This window comes from Coccinella septempunctata, chromosome X (assembly GCF_907165205.1).
Source record: "Coccinella septempunctata chromosome X, icCocSept1.1, whole genome shotgun sequence".
Classification (NCBI taxonomy): Eukaryota; Metazoa; Arthropoda; class Insecta; order Coleoptera; family Coccinellidae; genus Coccinella; species Coccinella septempunctata.
Window position 1 is genome coordinate 5905132 of NC_058198.1, and position 13844 is coordinate 5918975.

The 13844-nt window shown below is 33.7% G+C and overlaps 4 protein-coding genes across 4 annotated transcripts; 3 read left to right on the plus strand and 1 right to left on the minus strand.

Moving 5' to 3' along the window:
- The first annotated feature begins 111 nt into the window (after positions 1–111).
- LOC123321832 (5'-nucleotidase domain-containing protein 1-like) lies at positions 112–2032 on the plus strand. Its single transcript, XM_044909613.1, has one exon. The coding sequence runs from the start codon at positions 548–550 to the stop codon at positions 1895–1897; it is 1350 nt and encodes a 449-aa protein (XP_044765548.1). The 5' UTR covers positions 112–547; the 3' UTR covers positions 1898–2032.
- Positions 2033–2157: 125 nt separating this feature from the next.
- On the plus strand, positions 2158–3774 carry LOC123321833 (5'-nucleotidase domain-containing protein 1-like). The gene has a single exon (XM_044909615.1). It carries the CDS (start codon positions 2312–2314, stop codon positions 3503–3505), a length of 1194 nt encoding a protein of 397 aa, XP_044765550.1. The 5' UTR covers positions 2158–2311; the 3' UTR covers positions 3506–3774.
- Positions 3775–4403: 629 nt separating this feature from the next.
- LOC123321432 (AP-1 complex subunit mu-1) lies at positions 4404–6236 on the minus strand. The gene is made up of 4 exons (XM_044909025.1): positions 5961–6236; positions 5137–5907; positions 4667–5023; positions 4404–4592 (listed from the first exon to the last, which is right to left on the minus strand). Exons 1-4 carry the CDS (start codon positions 6000–6002, stop codon positions 4494–4496), a joined length of 1269 nt encoding a protein of 422 aa, XP_044764960.1. The 5' UTR covers positions 6003–6236; the 3' UTR covers positions 4404–4493.
- Positions 6237–6288: 52 nt separating this feature from the next.
- On the plus strand, positions 6289–11335 carry LOC123321431 (protein dispatched). The gene is made up of 10 exons (XM_044909024.1): positions 6289–6826; positions 6923–7186; positions 7243–7440; positions 7491–7626; positions 7682–7899; positions 7957–8142; positions 8374–8752; positions 8833–9031; positions 9090–9525; positions 9809–11335. The coding sequence occupies exons 2-10, from the start codon at positions 6971–6973 to the stop codon at positions 11180–11182; spliced, it is 3342 nt and encodes a 1113-aa protein (XP_044764959.1). The 5' UTR covers positions 6289–6826; positions 6923–6970; the 3' UTR covers positions 11183–11335.
- Positions 11336–13844: the final 2509 nt, after the last annotated feature.

A 13844-nucleotide genomic window follows, 5' to 3' on the forward strand; every position in this document is an offset into this window, starting at 1 on the left:
ACATTTTTGTCGGATCTATGGTGATTCCTCAACTTTCTTTTTCTTCGCAATGAGTACTTATTCCTTAATTTCATTCTTGAATTTTCATGGAATTCGCATGCAACGCATTTGATTAGTTGAATATTTCGTGGGACTTGCTCTCCCTTCACAAAGCTTCTGAAATTTGAAGTTATCAACTAGAATTTTACGAAAAAAATTAAGGTTATTTTGACATTCCTTTCCTTGTTAGCTAAAGAAAGATGTTTTTGCAAAATATGAGATGTTTCCTGTTTATCAGCATTTATGACTGTCAAAGATTGAAATCTCTTGTAGTGTGACCCTTACACTTTTCCTTTATTCAATTTTTGAACTAGAAGATATGTGGGTCAAGTGTAATTCATTGTTTGAATAAGTGTTTTGAAGGAAAATTATTCGAGGATGGAATCTCTAGTTGTCTCAGAATGTATCTAACTGTTATCAAGCTCTTGATTATCAAATAAACAGCAGTCATTCAAATTGAAAATCTCAACCACAAGAAGTCTGTTTAACTTTTCCAAGCACTTCTGACATGATGAGGAAATTTCTAGGAAATGTTGTTCGTAAAAGACTGCTGATTAATTTGTGTAGTGAACCTGTTGAACCATTGAATCAAATAAGGAACATTGCCACCAAAACCCCAGATAAAACTTTCAAATTATCAGATTATGACTGTATAGGATTCGATTTAGACAATACTGTTGCCAGATATAAAGTTGGTGCAATGATGGAGATGGAGTATGAAATATTAGCTAAGTATTTAATACAAAAGGGATATTCAAAGAAGCATTTATTGAAGCCAGTTGAACAGGATTTTTTACTCAAAGGACTCATAGTTGATAATGAAAATGGTAATATATTGAAGATAGCTGCTGATGGTCGCATTCTGGCAGCATCTCATGGTACAAAATTACTTTATGATGATGAGATTCAGAAGGTGTACCCTCATTTTCACTGGGAACCTACAGATATTTTTGCAAAGGATCCATTACACACTTGGAATGGCCCATATTCAGAAAAGATGCGTACTTTACTTGATTATTTTGATATTGTAGCAAGCTTAGTTTATGCCCGAGCTGTAGATTCTGTAGATGAAGAAAATGGTAAGCCTGGAAATAACTACAAAATTTGGCCAGACTTACTTGAAGCTCTCCAGTATATGTTCAACAGAGATCATTTTCAACAGGAGAAGGGTATATATTTCAGCAAAATGAAATCAAATCCAGAAAAATATTACTATAGATGTTCTGATGACTTAATTGACTGGTTTAAGATTCTAAAGAAAAAAAATAAGCTTCTGTTTTTGATCACTGGAGCTTATGTTGATTTTGCTTCATTAACTGCATCTACTGCCTTGGGTAGGAACTGGAGAGATTATTTCGACATTATTGTAACATATGCTAAGAAACCTGGTTTTTTCACACAAAAAAGAGATTTTATTGGTCTAGATGGTTTCAAAGAGACTTTACCTGTTCCATATGAGGATTTGAATTTAGGAGGTATTTATACTCATGGCAATTGGATCGATTTACACAGATTTTTATCTCAACATTCTCTACAAGAAAATCCAAAATTTTTGTACATTGGAGATAATTTGATTCAAGATATTTACACTCCAAATGTTTATTCACATTGTGATACAGTTGCAGTATGTGAAGAATTGCAAGCTGAAGGAATGCATGGACATGATACTAGACATCCAGATAAACAATTCTTGAGATCTTCCATTTGGGGATCGTATTTTCAGTATAAAAATTGCAGTACAAATTGGTACCAAATTCTCAAAGATCATTCCAAAATCTGCATACCAAGCTTGGAATATATAGCTAAATTTCCTTTAGAATTTGAACATGAATGTATGCCATTTAGTAGTAAAATATAAATCTTGTTTGATAGTGTTAAAATGAAATCTGATTGTTTTTAGAGAAAAGGATAGAATAGTCCCGCTTTCTTCATAATAGAAATGATAAATTTATGCGAATTTTCCCAAAAAATATAAAGAATTATTTTATTAAAATCAAATTTATTTTCCACCTTACTGCGCTTGACATCGATTGAATCATAGAATATCTGAACATAGAAATGATAAATACAAAATTCGTTATCGACTTGTTACTTTGAATTTAACCTATAAATTGAAAATTTTCGACTCTTGTTTTCCTTCTGTGAGTTGATTATTTAGATTTCGTTTACGTATGTAAATCTTATCTTTGCTTATATATTGCCTTGGAAATGGTCAATTGCTCCTAAAACTATCCACGATTCCTTTTATTCTTAACATTAATTAGCATTAAAAATGCTAGAGCAAAGCTTTAAATTTTCGAATTTTGATTGCATTGGATTCGATTTGGATAACACTATAGCTAAATTCAAGATAGGAGCTATGGTTGAATTGGAATATAAAGTATTAGCTCAATTTTTATTGAAGAGAGGATATCTCAGAAAACATCTAGAAGTAGAAATAGATTTTGACTTCATTCAGAAAGGGTTGATATTGGATGGCCAAAAAGGTAATATTTTGAAGATTGCGGGCGATGGAAAAATATTACGAGCTACTCATGGTACCAAGCCATTATCAGATGAAGAGATTGAAAAATTTTACAAAAATCGCCACTGGGAATTGACAGATTTATTTGTTCAAAATCCCATGCAAGTTTGGAATGGCCCAAATTCAGAAAGAATGCGATCCCTGTTGGACTACTTTGATATAATAGTTTCTTTAGTATTTGCCAGATGTGTCGACTCAGTGGATGAAGAAAGAAATGGAATCCAAGAAGAGTATTCTATTTACGATGATATTTATGATGGACTTCTAGAAATGTTCAACATTGAGCATTTTCAGACCAACCAAGGTGGATACTATTCAGAATTGAAGTCAAATCCAGAGAAATATTATCATAAGTGTTCTAATAAAGTAATTGATTGGTTGAAAACATTGAAAAGTCAAGGAAAGTTACTTTTTCTGATCACTGGGTCTTACATTGATTTTGCTTCATTGACTGCGTCAAATACATTGGGTCCAAATTGGAAGGACTATTTCGATATCATTGTGACTTATGCTAAAAAGCCTGGCTTTTTCACATCGGATAGGAAATTTATTGGCCTAGAAGGCATTAATCAGACAGGACAGATCAAAGTTGAAGATTTGAAGTTAGGTGGAACATATGTGAATGGAAACTGGCAGGAGCTTTACCAGTTTTTGATGACACATTCGCCTAAGCGATACCCAAGGTTTTTATACATTGGAGACAGTGTGGTCCAAGATATTTATGCTCCTGATATATATTCTCACTGTGAAACTGTAGCTATATGTGAAGAATTGTGTATTGATGAAAAGTATGGTGTCCATCCTGATGAAAAAGTTATTAATTCCGAGTTTTGGGGATCTTATTTCAAGGACAAAGGTGTTGATACAATTTGGAGTAAAATTATTGATGAAAATGCCAAACTCTGCATTCCCGATTTGGAATATGCTGCTGGTTTACCATAGTTACAACTGAAGTGATTTTTTTAATACTGTGCCATATCTAAAGAAAGTTTCAAGTTTTGAAGTTACCTTTTAAAATGCCATTTTTTATTTGTTTAACTCTCTTGTTAAGTATGTGATGAAAATCATGTTTAAGTCTTTCTTGTGTTTCCGACAGAAAGTTGGACCAAACATTTCCACCCTCTTAGTTATCTCCTATTTTTAACTATTTCGTCTGAATGGCTATTTTGAATTGAGTTGTATTTATTTTAATAAAAATTATTTTAAGATTAGTTAGAGTCTCTTCTAAAAAAGTTTATTGCACTTGAAAAAATACATATGCGGGGTATTCCTAGTAGTACAGTAACTGTATAAAAGTATAGAGATCTTGTATAGTCACTGTATTAGTAGAATGGAAGTTCACAATCTGGGTTCAAGTGGAGGAAGTTGGTCTGATTGAGTGACTAGTGTGAACTAGTTAGTTCTGTGAAATACTAGTAGGTGGCGACACCCTACTTTATATCACTAAGAATTACACACCGAATCTTCGTAAGTATCGAAAAAGTTAACCGTCTGTTCCGATATTCCTGAACAGTACTGTCAGTATTTCAGAAACGATGCCTATTGGCCCAGTCGTTCGAGTTCTATTGTTATTCGATTGCGGGCCAGTACTAACAGCAATATCGGAACAGGCCCTAAGTATATTTATATTGATTTCGCAATTTAAACATTAATTTGATTACATTTCAAAAACTACTCAAATAGACACTTTTCTTAGTTGACTGTTTACATCGAAAAACAGAGCAGATTTTAATAAGAGTTTTCAGAAATCCATGAAGCGCGGTGTTTTAAGCGCTTACATACTAATTAGTAATATTAATTTCAATTTTATATTGAACTCGAATCAAAATGAATAACTGAATGAAAATATGAAAGATATATTGAATGAAAACACAGCTAATAATAATATGTATATTACAGCCTAAGAATTGTCAACACTCATAAACTGTACTCAATTAGTTCTCAACTGATAATCTCCATTTTGTGTTATGTAACGAACCCATGGAAGTGCTTGGTATCCACTTTTTTCAATGATTTTAAGATAACGCACCTGGAAACAAATTTGCATTCAGGAAAATCAATGAGTTGCTGATTGATAGCTGAGGAAGACACTCAAATACTCACTTGAATTCCAGACGTTGTGAAATAGGGTATTTCAAATTTGACTTGTATTGGAGGCTTTCCTTCTGTATCTTCACATTCAACACTTGGTAGTCCAAAATGAGCCCTCATTAAAAATTCCTTGCCCCCAGGGAATGACTTAATGGTCCAAGTAATTGCATTTTGTTCAGGAGCATACTTAACACTACCTATAGTTGTTTTGAATTTTGGAGAATCTGCATCATGTGGTACTGGAATAACTATTTCAACATTGTTCGCAGTAGATCTCCGCTTAAACTGGGATTTTGCCTTAATCATGTACTCTACACGACTGTGGGCATGTCTTTCAATTACCGACTCAATCCAAATCAAGGGTTTTACCTGAAAAGTAACTCAATAAATCATCTTGAATACTAAACGATTCATAAAAATAGCCACTTTGAAATTAAACAGTAACCACCAAAATGACGTGTCTTCATATTAATGGTACTCACATGGGTATTGAGTCTGTAAGACATCAATTCAAATTCCCCATCAGGTGGAATGAAAGAAATTGTTCTATCAATTTCAAACCTTGACAACCTCACACATTGGTGAAACTTAACATCTTCTAATTCAACTGATTTGGACTTTCCTCTTCCAGTACTTTCAAATAATACTTTATCGTTTAAACCAAGACGCAGTTCAGGCATCCCAGACAAATATACTCTCATTTTGATAGCGCCAACAATTTCACTACGTAAAACATTTCCATTTGCATTAGCCAATAAATTAACTGATTCTATGACATCTAAAAATACTTCATTTTTTCTATACTTTATTCCCTCCGACCTCCAAGAAACTGCATTAGTTACAGCAACTGGTATGCGAGGTTGGATTTCCAATTTATGACCTTCCTGTGTAATATACTCTTGAAGAATTTTGCTATCAGTTGTTTGAGGGTAACCAAAGTCTATAAGCTCATCCAAAAGCTCATAAATTACTACAAAATTATCCCTGATACTTTCTTCTTCCAATTCTTTAAAATATTCAGTCATAACTTGAACGATTTTATGAAGAAAAACGAATACTAGAGCGATATTAGCATTTTTCTTGGTGGTACTAACTATATATAAGTTGTTAGTTTTGATGTATGCGAAGGTGCAATCAGATGTTTGTAGAATAGGAGTGAGTAAACCTTCCTCCTCTTTTTCCATCAGTAATGGCATGAATTTCTCAATTACACCCAAGTCTATGTCCCCTCGATAGTTCCTTGAAATAAGGACCTGAAATTGTTGGATTGAGTGCGGGGCTCTTTCATATCATTCTTTTTATTTACCTTTCCCTTTACATCTAAAATATAAATTGCAGAAGACGACATGGCCAATAATGAACTTGTGACACTGTCAAAACGAATATTCAAGTATGGATTTAATTAATTTTTCGTCTACCTATGTTTTCAGAATTTTTCAGGACATACATATTGGAGTTTAGGGCCTCACAAAACACATATTGGTTTATGCAAGTGCACTATTTCATCATCCTGTAAAATGTAAAAAAATTCTCAACCCTAAACACCACCTTACTGATGACAACTTGACAACGACACATCATGTCATAGATATGACATGATAACTCGTTAATTAACGGCCCATAGACTTAAACGCAATTTTTTTCCTGCGTTTTCCTTAATTATACTATTTTTGGCCAGTAAAATTAGGGGATGAGACCTGAGCATTTCCAAAAATTTCTATACGGAAAAGGCGTCCACTGTGGGATTTCAACTATTCAACTACAGATAGATTACCTATAATATAATTTTGCAACATTATCGAAATTAAAAATCCAACCAACAAAAACGAAAGAATCGGCAGACAACTGGATTAAGGGTAGATTTTAGTAGTGCAAAAGAGAAGTTAAGGCAATCTTTGGCGTAGGTGCCATAGTTTCAGTTTTGCTGTAGCAATTTAAATTAATTCTAACGCTTGCGCTGCCCTTGGCCTAATAACCCACGTAAACCGGCACAGGGGGTTGGGGTAGGTAGACAGCAGAGACCCTGTAGTCCCACCCCTTGAGCCTGGATCTGTCGATTCCAATCACCTAGTCGTTGAGCCATTAGGATCAAGGACTGCAAGGCAAGGTCCCCGTTTTCGTTAGTTAACCTATTTTTGTATACCCACCAAGATCTACTAGCGCCTTTGCGTTGTAAGTCTTCGAATAGATTCGATTAGAAACAGTAAATTTATAAGTCATGAATTAAAAATTACTTGCATTCAATAGTTCACTGGTGTTATGTTACAGGGAGAGAAGTACAGTAATGATGTACTCACTGAAGTTCATCTTTGATCAATGGGTAACACCTACGATTCTCCCTTATTACATTCAAAATTTTCTAAGCTGGTAAATGGTAACTTCTTCAAAATGAATTTACGTTGGTTTGCTAATGCTGTTGTACACCATCCTTTAGCTATAATATTAGCTGTCATTGTTTTATCCGTTACTTGCCTTGTAATACCATTTGCAAGAAAGTCGAGAACTTTTCCAAGTTTTTCAGATCCTCAATTGGTAAGCTACTTCAAACTGAATGAATGAATAATTTTTTAATAATTGGGGATCCACAGGGCTTTTCTACAAGAGGTACAGTCATCGCTAACAGGCTTACTACATGGGAAAATTTGGTTGAATCTACTAGACCATCAGGCCAGTTCGCAGTTAATCCAAAAGAGCTTCTTATGCTTCAGAATCTAAGTTCTACTATCAATCATTTGAAACGAAAGAAAGGTCAAAAAAAGAAAAAATCCAAAAAGGAATATGGAGAAGTAATGTTAGTTGAATCGCTTTATCCAAAAAAATAAAATATGATTTTCAGGTGTTGGTAAATGAGAAGAAAAATGTAACAGATTATAACTATGATAATTGGGCAGAAATAAGAAAAATGACGAATGCTAGTTTTATGTTGAAAGCTAAGGTGAAAAAAGACGAAGGATATTTCTGTGGCAATCCAGGTGCATATATAATATCATTCTTACGATAACCAAAATAATTAATTTTCGGTTGCAGATGAAAAGTATGCACACCTTGTGATCAAATCCAAGAATAATTTATTTGAGTTATCTTCTCTGATGACACTGTGTCGTCTTGAGTATGAATTATCAAACGCACAAAACTTTTCTGACTTATGTGTTCAAAATACAAAGACATCCAGATGCTGTAAGCCTTGGTCTATAGGAAATTATATAGCAGTATTAAATAATAGGACATCTTGCTTGGGAGTTAATGTGGGTATTGATTATTCAATCATTGTACAGTATAGTTTTGATCGTTTTCCCTTTTAGGAAGAAGATGTTAACTCGACTATCGCATTACTAAGTAAATGTGCCAAATATTATTTCAGTTTGAAACTTGTACCAGATTGTTTTGAAAGAAAATACCTCTGTAAAGCACCTAAAGAATGTGTGAAGCATGATGCCGTTTATAACATTTTGAATTTCTTGAGTTCCACTGATTTTATATCAGAAAATGTAAGTCTTTCAACTTTTCACTGAGTTATTTAGAAATATTTCAAGAAGCAGTGAGAAATCTCCAAAGCTTTCAGTCGATGCAGGTCAAATTTCAGTTGATAGGACAATTAATTTCAAAAAAATCAATAATATATTTTTCGTCAAAAAAATTCCCCAAAGACAGTTACTTCAAATACCTGCTAAAAATAGAATGTACATATTTTTATCTAATTCTCATGTATCTCATTTCAGAATACATCAGTTGAAAATATTCAACTTCATGAAACAATGTTATTTTTACCGCTTGCTGGAAGCACAGCCATTTTACCATATTTCCATACTGTAGAGAACTTAAACCTCAATTATGATGATATAGAAATAGTAGCAATGGATTTTGGCATCAAAAGTTCCTTATTTGACGAATATTTGGTACATGATATGTGGCTGATGGTACTAGGCACAATTTTCATTCTTTTCTGTATGTGGTTGTATACCAAATCATTATTCCTGACCATTGTGACAATAACTGGGATAGTATTCTCACTAGGAATCTCATATTTTTTCTATGTAATTGTTTTTGAATTGAAATTCTTTCCATTCATGAATCTCCTTGCTGTTATAGTAGCCATAGGTAAGTAAATCTCATATTATTTGGAATTACATTGAGAAAAATTTAAATTTTGATCTATTATAGTGTAACAAAATTTTCAGGGATCGGTTCAGATGATGCATTTATTTTCTGCAAAATTTGGACTAAAGTTAAGCAGGAAGAAAAAAACGAAACGATGGTTCATCTGCTAACTGACACATTCCATCATGCATTTGTTACGATTTTTGTTACTACTTTAACGACTACTGTTGCCTTCATGGCATCTTACATAAGCTCAGTTACAGCTGTTTGTTGTTTTAGGTAAGTGTTATGCAATAACTGAATAATTGATTCGATCTTTCAATAATTTTTTTTGCAGTATTTTTGCTGGAACAGCTGTAATAATAAATTTCTTGCTGATGGTTACATGGTTCCCAGCCTGTATTGTGATTTGGGAAAGATCCTGTTATGTTCCAAGCAGTATATCTCAAAATTTTATAATTGCTTCTGTGTGCCGAGGCTGCTCCTACGTTTTTGCTCCAACATTGGACGTGTTTGCAAATTTGCCGAAAAGCTCCACCATCAACGAATTATGGTGCTCAAAGGAGAAATATCTATTGAACTGTGTTATTAATCTAAGATACCTATGGATTACGATATCTTTTGGAATAGCAGCTGGAAGTATTGTGATAGTACTATATAATCCGAAACTTGAGCTACCTGATTCGCAAGACTTTCAATTATTCACTAGCTCCCACCCCTTTGAGCAGTATGATTTCGTATACAAGAATCACTTTTGGTTTCACCGGGAATCTGTGAGTATTTTTATGATCAGATTCAACATTTTCACAATTCGGATATTACCTCAAAGAAGCAGACAGACATACAAAAATTTCAGAAAAATTTGATTATCTTTAGATAACTTTCAAATAACTCAAAAAAATCTAACTGACAGACACTCCGATTTTATTTATTAGGATAGATTTATTGAAAGTTAAGTTAATTAGTGTACGATGATCAATGAATGTTATTCATCTGTTGAATATTTCGATGTATCTGCGTCCTGATGGTTTCATAGAAATTATATTATTTTTCCAGCTCAATTCAGATTTCAACTATGAATTGCCACTTCGTTTTGTTTGGGGAGTTCTACCAGTTGACAACGGTGACCATCTGGACCCCACAAATCTTGGTACTCTCGAACTGGATCCCAACTTCAACATGTCTGATCCGAGCTCTCAAGTGTGGCTCTTGAATTTCTGTAGGAATCTGAAACGAGAACCGTTTTTTCGCCCTATGATGGGTCCTCTGCTCCCGAACTGCTTCATTGAGACTTTCCTGAAATCAATGCAGAGAACCTGCTCAGATTATATGTCGGTCAAAGACCGTACACCATGTTGCAATTCTTCGACGTTTCCCTTCAGCCCGGAAGTTTTTGATAAATGTATAATACAGGAGATGGCTGATATTTACGAGACACCCTCGCAGTTTTTGATTCCAGGATTAGCCGGCCCAAAATTCTCGAAAGACCAAAACCCGACAATAAAAGTTGTTGTAGTTGAATACATTAGTAATTATAGTTATTCAATGTCCTATGATGTTATGAACGAATTTTTTAATCGTGTCGAGAACTGGATGCGAGAACAATTGCAGACTGCACCCAAAGGCATGCAGAGTGGTTGGTTTGTTAGCGAGTTGAAATTTTATGATTTGCAGAAGGAACTAGCTAGTAGTACTTTTTATGCTATCTTGCTGTCAATGGGCTTAGCTTTAGCTGTTCTGTTGTTCTCCACACTGAATCTTCTGATAAGTTTCTTTGCTATCCTAACAATCACTTGTAGCATATTTGTGACCATTGCCATACTAGTGCTGTTAGGTTGGAAGTTGAATATATTAGAGTCAGTTGCTATTTCTACCGCCATTGGTCTGGCGGTAGATTTTAGTTTACACTACAGTGTTAATTATAGATTGTGTCCAGTGGGTTTAGTCAATAATCGTCAGGCTGCAACCAGTTTCGCCCTGTCGAACATGGCTGGGCCCGCACTGATGGCTGCTGTAACCACAGGTGCAGCTGGAGCTTGTATGTTACCATCCCTCATATTACCATACATACAAATAGGTATATTTTTAGTGATTGTTATGAGTGTTAGTTGGTTGTATGCTACCTTCTTCTTGGGGTCCCTATTCGCAACAATAGGACCTCAGAATCATTTTGGTCAATTCTCTTACTCTAAATTGTGTCAATGTTTCAAAGGAAATCCATCCAGGGATAGAACTCGAAGCCAGCCCACGAATTCTTCTATATCAGACACTCACGAGTTGGAAATGCTGACTGATAAATCCTTGAAAACCATTTCCCTGTCTTTACAGAAATCTCCTAAGGGTGGTGGCACAAACCAAAATAGGGTACTTTCTGATCAGTCGCCGTCGGCCACTAGCGCAATTACTATTGTAATGGCAGATGAAAATTGACTATGTATTATATTAGAGGTGTGTTCTGTGATACTCATATATAATTATATATTATGTGTTTTATTTTTCTAGATCTTTTTTTTGTATGCAAATACAAATTTTATCAGTATAGATTAGTCTATTTATGTAATTAAAAATGATCACTCATGATAATAAGTTTTTTATTCATTAATAATTACCTTTCACCTGCTTTGTCCTGGTTTATGCTGGCTGGTAACTTATTCCCTAATCAAGGGATTAGGGAATAAGTTACCATTTGAGGAAATGGTTTGCGACCAATAGAAAAATGTAAGATTTTAAGGGTAGTTTATGCTGGCCTGTAACTACAACTTTTATATGCTGGCTTATGATTGCAGTTTTACATCCAAGAACCTGAAATTTTCCAGTTAACTTCTAGAATTATGGAATAAGTTGAAGCTTTAACTAACTCTTCCCCTAATTGTCCAAACGCTTATAATTCAGACAGAGACAAAACGTATTTGGTATCTTATTTAGATTATACCCACAGTTAGATAAGATTCAGGGTATTTTTTTGATACCCTTAATGTTAAGACTTTTGCGGAAGAAAATCGTAAAAATACTGAAAGTACCATTTTGAATCAATCAAAAATTTAGATTAAACCAAAATAGGTAGTGTTTTTTTCAGTATTTTTACTATTTTCATCGGCAAAAGGTCTAAATATTCAGGGCGTTATCAAATATCAAACTAGTTTAGTACAGTTGTACTAAATCTTATCAAAAAGTAGGTATAATCTAAATCAGAAGAAGTAGGTATACTTGTTATGAAATACCCTTTTTTATTTTTTATGTATATGATGCGATACCGCTAGGAATTGTTACTCATCGCACAAAAATTTGTATTTCTAATAATTCATTCGTCAACCAATCAATCCTTCATCTTTGATGAAGGGTTCAGATTCCCAAATTCAACCCCCTATAGCGTCCAAATCTCCTCCCAAGTTATTGAATAGCGGTAAATCTTTGCCACTGTTTTCCATTTGGAAGAAATAAATATTTTCCTTTTGGAGTGAATGAATCATTTTCCGCATGGCGATTCATTTGATGACCAGATGCTCGAGATCTCTTTGAGTGATATACCGCATATTGTTTTCTAAGCTTTCTTCGTAGTTATATTTTTTGTTCGGGATCGTGGTCGAATTTCCGCGTAAAGTATTTTGATTATGGTGGAAATGGAAAACTTGTGATCGCAGTTTTCTAAGGGTGAGCATTTTCTTTTTTCCACCGTTGAAATTGATATATATATCTCCATCTTGCATGCTGAATTTATGAGACAATGTAACAATGAAGCATTAACATAACTGCTTGAATGATGATATTATATATTGAAGTCTGTAATAACATGTAAACTTCGATTCACTATAGTAAAAAGTTGTTCCAGCCCCTATCATTTCTGCGAAAAGATAAGTTTTATTCTTTCTGCAGTATTGCGGTTCCATTATTATTTCTCATGATCACAATTTTTTTACCTAGCTTAGTATTGAATAAGTTCTGTTTTATTATAACGATTTATTTCAACATAAATTATGATTACATTTTGCGCTTAGTCACCTAAAATACATCAATGGAATGGATATAAAATAAAATAAATATCTACTACTAGTCACATATTACTGACTGTTGAACAGCAGATAATTTACATTTTGAGTTACCAATGTGAGTAGAATTCCCAGTTGTTGCCGAAATGAAGGCAAACCTTCACTTTCAAACAAAAACGAACATTTACAAAATCAAGCATTTTGGATGCTTATAGTGACAAACCTCCTTCATTTCGTCAAACTTTGTGGACCATGTAAACAACAAATCTTAACACTCATATGTTTTACGACTGAATTCCAGATGAAATTACTTTTCTTCATTATCTGGAAACTGATGGAAACAATTATTAATGAACGGCTATATTTTAATTCAGAAATATAGAAAGCTTGTAGGAATACACTTTGTCATCTGGTCCACACTACTTAGACATGAACAATACTCAATTGAAGTATGGCATCGCAAATAATTGGTTATTTGAAACAATTAAAATTTCACAGTAGAAATACTTTTTACATTAGCTCTTTCATACATTCAGAATTATTACAATTGCAACAATATTTCTTTAAAATTTTACATTTAAATCTATATATCTTACACTAACATTCACACTTGAATTGGTTTAAAAATTTAACTCTCTTTCAAAAACTTTTTATGTACAAACATAAAATAACTATACTTGCCGTAGTTATCCAGAATTTTAGTGAGTTCATTTCGAGTGGAGAACTGTGGAATACTTACAACTATTCTAGCCCAATAAGAAAAAATTCAAATAAACCTCGGAGATGGACTAATTCCATCAGAATGAGAGGTCAGATGTAGATAGAATTTTTTGGCAAACTTCGGTCGTGTTTCACATGTTCATTATCGCTCGACTTGTAATTTTCAATTACCTAGTAAGCTCCAATTCGAATTAACCTTCCGTTTTGAGTTGCTTGAAATACGATTGAACAGAAACCCTCACGAATTCCATCAATTCTGCACATATTCATCCCCAAAAATTCTGGAAAATCGGCTTTCAAATAAATAAATTAAGAAGAATGTTAAAATCACATTTACTCAGGAGAAATGATAAAGCGTAAGCAGTTGGTACTTTCTGCTCAGGGAA